The 10,385-nt window shown below is 36.3% G+C and overlaps 1 protein-coding gene across 20 annotated transcripts in view; it reads right to left on the bottom strand.

The window, feature by feature from the left end:
- The window catches only part of ADD1 (adducin 1), a 62,337-nt gene that overhangs the window by 23,133 nt on the left and 28,819 nt on the right, over positions 1-10,385 (bottom strand). For all 20 annotated transcript variants that reach the window (XM_085577606.1, XM_085577611.1, XM_077782726.2 and 17 more), the window contains 7 exons: positions 8,036-8,248; positions 6,672-6,834; positions 5,396-5,547; positions 2,152-2,232; positions 1,564-1,713; positions 493-636; positions 251-349 (listed from right to left, as the gene is read on the bottom strand). In XM_085577606.1, coding sequence (XP_085433732.1) covers positions 251-349; positions 493-636; positions 1,564-1,713; positions 2,152-2,232; positions 5,396-5,547; positions 6,672-6,834; positions 8,036-8,230 — 984 coding nt within the window. In that variant the 5' untranslated portion in view covers positions 8,231-8,248. The remainder of the gene's footprint in view (positions 1-250; positions 350-492; positions 637-1,563; positions 1,714-2,151; positions 2,233-5,395; positions 5,548-6,671; positions 6,835-8,035; positions 8,249-10,385) is intronic.

Below are 10,385 nucleotides of genomic sequence, written 5' to 3'. Positions count from 1 at the left end.
CTTGTATAAAAGCTGTCTTAAGTCTTTGAAAGTATCTGTTTTAATGGGCAGCAAATTGATGGTTTCAATACAATACTGGAATATTGTCTGTGAAACCAAAGTTTTGGATGTCCCCCCACAATATAGTGACAGCACACATTGCTGTGTTAGTTTAGATCCAAGAGCTGAACCAGTAAAGTATGCAATTATTAATCTGTTTGGAGGTTAACACAGCAAGCTGTATTATTACATAACATATGAAAGCTCTTACTTGTATCTCACACGCAAGCACTAGGTTATGAATATAGTAGAAAGCCTCCTCAACAGTCTCTCCAACTGATACTAAGCCATGGTTTCTGAGAATAAGGACCTAGAGAAACATTGAAAGAAAGTTACCAGCAGTACGCCAAGTATTTTCTTGCTCTTGATTAAAGTATATTTACTGCTGATTAAAGAATATACCTGCCATACAAACATACTGCCCCCCCTCCTTTATTCTTTGTAAATACTGACCTTGCTTTTAGGCCCCAAATTTTTCTGAATAACCACCTTTTCTTCATCATCCACTAAAATACCATGGTAGTCATGATAAGCTACTTCCCCTAGAGAAAGTGCTTCTGGTGAAATTGGCAAGAGACCACACTTCATTGCAGAAACCTGAGAAATAGTAAAACAACTGATTTAATTTCTTGCAACAGAAAAAGTGAAAAAATATAGTGATGAGAATTAAGATAAGAGTATATTTTTATGTATTAATTGAATATATCTCTATAGGTACATACACAGTGTATGTACATACATACTCTGTCATTAAAGCCTCTATTTTTGATAACTTTTGGACTAGATACAAAAGTCACTATGATTTTGGGTCTGCCTCAATATGGCTGTTTTTACACAACAGCAACCTCAATATAAAAGGACTTGGGGAAAAAAACCTCAAGAAAACACCAAATCCCAAAATCAACTGCATCCTTCATTCCTTCCACTCCATTCAGTTACTTCCCCCCTCCTGCCCCCATGCCAAAAGAAGAACTTTGGTGATACAGATAATTCTGCAGCACTGCAAGTAAACTTATATTTTTTAAAGGCTACACTGTAATTAACAATAGTAGGAATTTGCTCATTTATCCTTAAAATGGTTGTAAAAAAATCACCAGAATGTGAACACAAAGTCATTCTCTCAAAACATTATAAAGAGGCAGAACTGACTTGTAATCAGTTTCTCCAAACAGAAACACTGGGAAAGTTTCAAGCATTTCATAAAACCTTGGCAAACTGTGCTTTACAAAACCAACAAAATATGTTAAAGATTTTATGACTCACTCTCAAAAGATCTGGTCTTTTGTGGTAAAGGACACACATATATGACATACATATTTTCCAGTGATAGAACTCAGTTTACTGTCTGACCATTCAGGTAACAACCCAGTAAGGATGGGCTCTGATTCAAAGAGAATCATACTTGAAGACAGACTGAAAGGCTCTCTGCCCTTCAAATAGGAAGCAAATCTGTGATTGATGGGACCCACCTATTTTCCCTTTGGGAGGGGTGGGGGAACAGGACACAGCCGGAAGGGAGCTTACCGCTGCTCCTGCTGGCGTGTGGATGTGGACAATGCATTTGACATCAGGTCGAGCTGCATAAATTGCTGAGTGCAACGTAAAACCAGCTTGGTTTACTCCCAGGTTAGTGCTTCCACGATCAACCACATCTCCCTGAATATTGATTTTAACCTGGGAATTAAAAGAATTACTTTCATAATCAAGACTCAAAAAAAATCTGATTTAATTCAGCATCTACCACTGAGACTCTAAAACCAGTTGTCATCATTTATATCTGAAATGCCTAAAGTTTCCTTCAACAAGGTCGACTCAACAGCCAGCAGCTTTAAAAAGTATGAGGTGATTCACTGTCCAAATGACCTAATACTTCTTTACAGGTAGATCAACTGGAGGACACCTGGTGATGAACATGGGCAAACAAATCTCTCAGATACCCAGCAATACCAAAACCAGCCATGTTCAATAACCTTGTTCTAAACATATTACACAACAGTAAAATAGTCTCTAGGATTGAATTTGAAGTGACATATATACTCATACATATATACACACATACATATATAAATAAAAGTAAATATTTTACAGCTATGAAAATTAACAATTGCTTACCAGACTAGATGCAGTGACTTCACTGTAGAGGAGGCCAAAAGGTACAATAAGGAAATGCTCTTGCTCAGAGTTTACTCTGGCCTAAGAGTAAAACAAGAGTTACTAAGTAGATTTATTAAAGCATACAAGAAGACCCCAAACTATTACTTTTACATCCTGATTATGGAATGGGCAAGTATACCTACAAAACACATTATGACTTTCATGTATGCTACAACAGATAATCAATGCACTGCATTGTTAATTAACAAATGTTGAACAAAACCAGATGGCAGTAACAGGCCAGTGTCCTTCAGATTAGTGGAATTTAGTAAACACTTATATTCTGTTACAATGACAACTCGCCTACTATGGATAAAATGAACAATGCTGAGAGAAATGGGGAAAAAAGTTAATTCTTTCAGTTGAATGAGTTTACACTCCAACTGTATTTCTACCCTAGTAAAATATGAGGTATAGAGTAAAAGGCTGTGAAAAAACACAAGAATTGGCCTAAAATTTCTAAAGATCTAAAACATCTTGGTGCTGAGAAGGATTTTGTCACTGATTCAGGTTCCTGTGAGATATCTGTGAGCAGTATAGCACACTTGCAAATTTTCTACCAAGTGTCCTGAACTTCACTTATGTTTTTCCTCTCTCAGAGGTTTATAATACAAACACAATCAGGGGTTTTTAATACAAAAATAATTTTGCTTCAAAGCATTCACATCTTGGGATGTATCTCTTAAAAGTATGTACAATGAAAAGTACAGGACATCTAGGTAATTAAGGTGTCTTTTGATGGTGAATTAACAGGCTTCCTAAGTTTTACTGGACACATGAGACAACTCCCTACTTTGCTATGAGTCTATGCAGCATTTGGGTAGTTTGTGTTGTGGGTTTTGGCTTTTTGTTTGGTTGTTGTTTGGGTTTTTTTTAAGTTATTTATAAGTTTTGAATTTCCCTGAGATGCAGCTACTTTATGCTGTTTCTGCCTTATGTCTGTTACTACTTGCAACATTAAATACACATATACTTAGCTATAGTTCTACTGCCCGGAAAAAAAAAATCTAGTAAGTAGTTGTGCAGACATGCAAAAGGTTCTAGCACAGATCTGGTTTCCTTTACAACCAGCTGGGAACATGCTACAGCATAAGAATCTTAAACTGAAGCAGTCAGTTGAAGTTAATCTGTACTTTTATGAATCACCAAAGTAGTTCTCCACTACAGAAGTGCAAATGATCAAGAAAAATCTCTTACTTATTTATGCAAGACAAAGAACATTATTCAAAATATCCCAAAAGCTAATAAGAAAGCTCAAATCAAAGACAATCAATCAGCGAGACTCACAAACCACTTTGCTTTAGGATTAGATCCAATTAACAGCTCATGCCTCCAAAGCAAATCAAGACCTGGTGAATGATGTCTACCTGTAATCTCAAATTCTGCCTGACCCTGGAGACACCCAAGTTTACTCTACATTCTTGCACTTGACTTGGGAGCTACCCAAGTATACTCAACATTATTATACTTGGCATGAAAGCTCCTGATGCTCTGTAATTCTGCATCAGGATTGCACCAGTCTGAGCAATTCCACATACAGTAGCTGTTAGTGATTGATAAGGGTCCAAAAAAGCAACGATACTCCACACAACTATGGATATGCCGAGATGGAAATTGTGAGGGTATGAGAGTATATGCCATTCTCCTCTAACACACAGGCTTATGACTCTCACAGAAGGCTGTTGTACCTTTTCTCTTACCTCACAAGTGCACTGGCACAAGCTTGTAACTTGAATGCAATCACCCAGAAATTACAGCATCCACTCACAAAAAAACGGAAAACCTGGAGTCAAACACCAGCACTGCATGAAGTGGTAGCATTCACCACATTCCAAAGGGGTGTCTTAGTACTACTTAATAAACATAACAACCTTGTTCTGTATCAGCTTCTGAAGAAAATTTATATCTTTCAGTCATCTTTCAGAATGCTGTTCACTGGAGGAGCTTGTGAAAGACAGGAGAACTAAGACTTGGGACTGCTGCTGACAAACCAAGAGCTTTCCAGTACCTCTGCCATTCAGATGTGACTAAAACACTTTCAGAATCTCATTTTCCAAGTGCTTTGATTGTCTTCCACCTCAACTGGTACCTCCTCTACTGGTATCTTCCTTGTACTCCTCCACAAAGAAAGCAAACTTGAGGCATTCCACTCCAATTACATGCCCTTGCTTCAACCCCTTCCCTTGACATGCTGCTCTTCATTACATTAATTTTTTATCTAAATGTACAAACATTCCCATGGCTGAACTTTACATTAGAAAGCCATCTCCAAACCTGCTTGCTTTTCAGTGCATTAATGTGCCTTTTACAAAATCACTTCTCCTGTCACGCATGAAAAATCTGGGGGTGGCACAGAGCTGTTTCCAAGAACCATTATGTTGGATATTCTCCCTTGCAAAAGGAACCAAATGATCTAACCAATACCATCTTGATCCTATGCTTACACGTATCATTTATCATCTTCATCTGTTCACAAATAATATGCCTTGAATTCTCGACAAGCAGTAAAAATAATATTACCATATTTCATTTCAACTGCAACTAGAAGAACTGAAAATACATAAAGGACATATGTAGAATAAAAAACAATTCAGCTCTGTTAGGACAACAATTGACAGGGCAGCACACCACAGCTGTGACTTTACTCATGAGAGTCATGTTGACCATTCTTCTGGCATATAAAACCTCCTTGATTTGACCTCCTTGTCATTATTTTTATGGATGCCAATGATTACTCAGTCACAAGGAAAATTGTTGGCACGCTGCATTAAGCGGAGAAACTCACTCATGTTCAGAAATACTATGGCTTCTTTTTCAGAAAGGCTGGTACCTGAATTATAAAATTCAGCTGAATGACTAAGAAGATATTTTAGTATTTAGCAAAAAAATCAAGAAAACTAAGAACTGACCTTGTAGAATAATAAATACAATTATTCAAAGCATTTGAGACATTAAAAGACTGAGTCTTTCAGCAATCTTTATTTCATCCTAAGAATTCTCATGTACACTCTCTCAAGACTCTATTCAGACTGTGGTAGCTGACATCCAAGCTGAAATGCAATGACAAATCTCTTCACTATTATATTGTTTTCAATACCACTTTGCTCTTCTCACACACAAAGAAAATGACAGATAGGGGAGGAAAGCGATTCTCTTGTATGTTAAAACAATTGGTTCAGTTATCTGTTGATTCAATACTCACTGTTATATGATTGTAAATAAGCTGAGACCAGCCAAATAGATCTGCTAATCTGTAGAAAGCTGCCAATTTGCATCGTAACAACTTCTCCCCTTTTTCATAAGCAATGGAATCGGACCCTCTCAGATCATTTACTGGTGTTACCATGCCAAGACCTGAAGAGGAGAAGGGGTACAAAAAGACAAGGCAGGTTGAGTTCAGTGTCAGTTCAAACCTAGCAACATGTGCCACTACTTTATCCATTGTTCTTACTGGTTTATATGAACACATTAACCTAAGAAATGGACAGCAAATTTTCATTCCTACAATGAAATAATTTGCATTACACAAATGTAATGACAATCCTCAGCAAGGTTATTCAGCTTTGGCAGACTCAGCATTCATTTCCTTCCCTACTAGAAATTAGTACTAACACAACAGTGCATTCCTTAACAAAATATTTTTTCCTCTCTCCAACTAATGAATGTTTGTAAAATACATCTTCATTACTAAAAGAAGAATTTAATCCCAAATATTCCATTTTTTTGTGATACATTTATTCTCAACAAGAAGAATTACATTACCTAAAAAGATGCACACAGGTTCATTTATTAAGAAAAATTAAGTACAAGCAAGAGAGAGGAAGATTATGGTAATAATTACAAATACTGTAATTCTAGTTACAGTGAAATTAGAAATGTGGCTAAAAGCAACTGTGAAAAAGCAGAACAAGGCTATGCTACATTCAGAACTAAAGATCTCTTTTGGAGCACAGGCAAGGATTTATTTTAACTTAACAGAAAACCTGTGTCTACATACATTTGCACATTCTAGTTTTTTTCCTGCTCTGTTTTGCTCGCTGGTTTTTCTTGTCTAAAGCTTCACCTCACAGGAGAAAGCTGCAAACGGTATTGCAATGGCAAAAATAATTAGTTTCTAAAGCCCTTCACTGTTACCAGACTGCTAATAAGCATTTGATTTTCCTGAAGACAAACTATGTAGTAATTAGCAATATTTAAATATTAAAACTTTTTAATAGCACTGACTTATCAGGCTTATTTTTCAATTTAGATACCATCCTTGAAATAACTTTTGATATAAACTATACATATGAATCACATTGCATACCACTGTGGCATTTAGAAACTAACCAATTCATTTCATGTGTTCATTGTTTGTGTGAGCAAAACAGGATAGCATTTTAACTTCACAGTACTCTACTACATTCACACTGTCTTCATTTTAAGCCTTTCAAGAAAAGAAAAAAGAATTCAGCTGTGATCACTGAAGGTGCACTCACTCATGTTTAATGCAGCCATTCCTCCTTGAGGTGCTGCAGGGTAGACATTTGGTACGTGCGTTGTCATGAAATCCGCAATCTGCTGCAAAGCCAATAAACCTGTTGGGTTCTTCCCCTTCTTAAACTGCTCCTGGATCATGGATTCCAATTCTTCACAGAAGGCCTAGTAAGAAGACACTGCACGTTGTAATGCATGTTCCAATGAACTTCAGCCTTTCACACACAGCTTCTTTTTAGCACTTGGATGGAACCATCCAACACCTCTTCTGAAAAACACCTCAAGGCAGAACTACTGGGTGCATTGCTCTCTGGAGCTCCAATGATCTGAGTCACTTGGGTTTTTTTTATGGAAATTCCAGCATTCTCTTTTCAAGTAACACCAAAAGTCTTTTAAGCCTTGCTAGTATGAATTTCTGGAAGTAGGAGAACGTACAACTGACTTTAACACAAAATGTGAAAGGAAAAGTGGCAGAACCAGAAAAGAGAATTTCTCACTGTGGCTCACAGGGAACTGAGAGCCAAGAAGGCATCCAGGAACACAGAAAACAATGAACAGTAAATTTTTAAAACCTGTTTAGATTAAGGGTTGTTTACATTTTCCTGGGATTTTTAAAAATATATTTTAAATTGGAAGAAAGAAAACCAGAGTTTTTATTATTGCTGATTGCTCTTGCTTTTGACAAGAACACTGGAATTTGTAGTGAAAGAGTAGTACTACAGTCATTAGGTCATTACTTTTTTATTAAGAGATTTATTAATATTTTCATAAATCAAATTGGTTTAATTATAGGAAAATTGTGAATGTACCACCACATCCCTATTCCAAGTGAAGTTATGTCACGTAATGTTTTGTATCTAAAGTCACTCAGTAGTTATTACAAAAAGAAAGTTTGTTTGTGTACTATCTGCCCAGGGGAACATCTTCAATATTAAATGTCAATCATTCATACTTCATTACTGTGCACCTTTTCAGAAAGGGATTGTAAAAATATTTCACATGTCCAAATCCCAAAAGGAAAACTGAGTACAGGACAGACCTGCCTTGTATAAGCTCCTCTTAAGAGAGTTACATTGAAACAAAAATATGAAACCAATGAATAAATGTTTTACAAGGATTAAATGGAAAATATGAAAAAAACGATGATGATTATATAGAGGATTCTGAAAGCCAGACTGAAGAGCTGCTTTGTTAGTAGATCATAAAAATTCAAATAGATTAAATGAGGAAAAAGAATCAAAAAAGGCCAAGAAGAAAAAACAACGAGTGGATATAAGGTAACACAAAATTCTCCAATTCCATACTGATAGTGGGGAAAAAAAATATTAAATTTGTCACTTCAAAGATGAAGCATTTATTTTCTTACTGGGCTTTGAAGAATCATGGAGACTCTCTTCTTCTGTTCCATCATGTTAAAATCCTGGCGAAGGTCAGGTGCCATATTTCTCTCTCTCAAATATTCTGGATTATTTTCATCAACTCTATCAAAATACCTCTCTTTATGAGGGGCTGTTGTTGGAGGTGGTGAAGTCACCACCCCCACACCAGAATCACCATTCATAGCACAGTTTTAAGGAACCTATGGAGAAGGACAGAGAAGAATAATAAATAAATCAAGTAGGGAGATAATTACAGAATTCATGTGTTTCTACCTTCAAAGTAGTAGTTCAAATCCATCTAAAATTAGCACATCTTCCCAAATGAGAAACCAATGTTTGTGCTGCTGGATAGCAATATTCTAGAGAAGGGAAAAGGATTTTAATATACAAGACTAGAAAAGTAAGCAAACTTATATGAAAAGTCCAATATGCTTATAAATTCATTCAACACAAAATTAATATGAGAGGTCTCATTTAAACTGGGAAAAAAAATTCCTTAATTTGTCTGGTCAGACTGGTTTCTAGAAGCATGAATGTCCTTCAAACCCTCTCAGAGACAATGATAGAAGTTCCAGACATGAGGTCTAAACTCATCAGTTTGGGGCTTTTGCCTTTTATTTTTTTCTTAAAAAGTTAAAGCAGATATAGGAAATATTGCACAAATCAGAAATTAAATAATCACTGCAATTAGTGTTCATTAATAAGAAGTGTGTAACACTTCTTATCATGGCAGTGTAACAATTATTATTATACATGTTCATTAATAAGAAGAAAACATGCTTGGACTGCCAACACATTTCTGGATACAAACTCAGAAATCTTGACTTCGCAACCCAAAGTGTTCTTTTTACATTTATTTTAGGTCCATTCAGTAATATGCACATCACTCCATTAGCATGTGGTTTTTGGAATCTGGAAAGCACAAACACACACAGCCCCCACTCCCTGGCCAGGCTTCCTTTCAGTTTTACATGTCCCAGTCAGCAACTGCCTGCATCTACCAGAAGAGCTGAAAGCTCAGCCGGAGTTGCTCACTCGCACCTCCTTCTTGCACTCACAACAATTCCTTTGTGTAACATTATCCCAGGCTTCTGGACACAGCATTACAACCCTCATTCCAAAATCCTTCTCAGAAGAACTATGAAACCTTCCCCTGACAAAAAGACAGTTCAATAAAGCCACCCTCACAACACTTTGATATTCAAGCCTCCAGTTCCTGGTCATCTGATATATCAAATTACAGCTAAGTAGAAAAGAGTGCATATATATTCATGTAAGTAATCATTCATCATCTACATCTAAAATTAGTAAAGTTTTACATATGTCTCTATTCTTTTGCCATTTTTAGATTTTTGTTAGGGACTTAACTTACACTGCTTCTAATTTGCTTAGTAATTTGTTTGCATGCTTATTAGCTAAAACCACTTCAGATGTGGATGCACACAGCAAAGGCATGTTTACATAAATTTTGAAATGCAGATTATGTTAAACAAAATCATTGAGATGAAGAAAATTATCTACTTCAAGACTCCAGAATTAGCAGATTTCATCCTCTTTAATTCTTACATTAGGAAAGAAGTTTCAAAATTCAACTAATTTCTTATATCAGAATGAAAAAAACCAGCAAACTGAGACAGCTGAACACAATGACCAAAATAAATTATTTTTCTTGACTCTGCACAATGGGATATTACAATGAAACTCCATGTTAGCACTTAAACACTCAATGATTTCCACCCACTGAGTTACTAAATAAACATACAAAGACACCTCTTCAGTGTTTAAAATATTTCATTTTAAAGTTTATACTTTAAACATCATGGTTGATTGTTTTCTTCTCTAAAGCTCATATGCACATCTTTATTATTTAAATTGCTCACTTTTCTTCACCCACGGAGAAATACAGGGTACAGCAAGGAGAAATAATGCTTTTATCCACAAGGGAAACCTTTTAAGGTATTAGACCTAGGAAATTTTAAGCAAAGTAGACACCTCTCCTTTGGCATGACACCTCTCCTTCAGATGTCTAATACACTCCTTCTATGTTCTCTTTCTCCTCACAATCTCCAGCGTGCACCATCTGCTTCTTCCTTCCTTGAAAACACATTTGAAGGCCTACTAACACTTTTTCCAACCTCTTGAGCTCTATCAGCCATACTACTGCCTCTACACCCACGGCTTGGTTGAAAAACAACAACCTGCAGACCCAAATGTGCCTTACTCTATTACAGCAACAGCGTATTTAGCCCAAGCGAAGTCTGAGCTTCACCAGACTCTGCTTATCAAGAAAAATCAGGGAGTTTAGAAATAGCACAATGGCAAGTGAAGACAGCCAGA

This window comes from Lonchura striata, chromosome 4, assembly GCF_050655825.1.
Source record: "Lonchura striata isolate lonStrDom1 chromosome 4, ASM5065582v1, whole genome shotgun sequence".
NCBI classification, from domain to species: domain Eukaryota; kingdom Metazoa; phylum Chordata; class Aves; order Passeriformes; family Estrildidae; genus Lonchura; species Lonchura striata.
The sequence above is the reverse complement of the archived record's forward strand: the minus strand, read 5'-3'. Positions and strand labels throughout refer to the sequence as shown.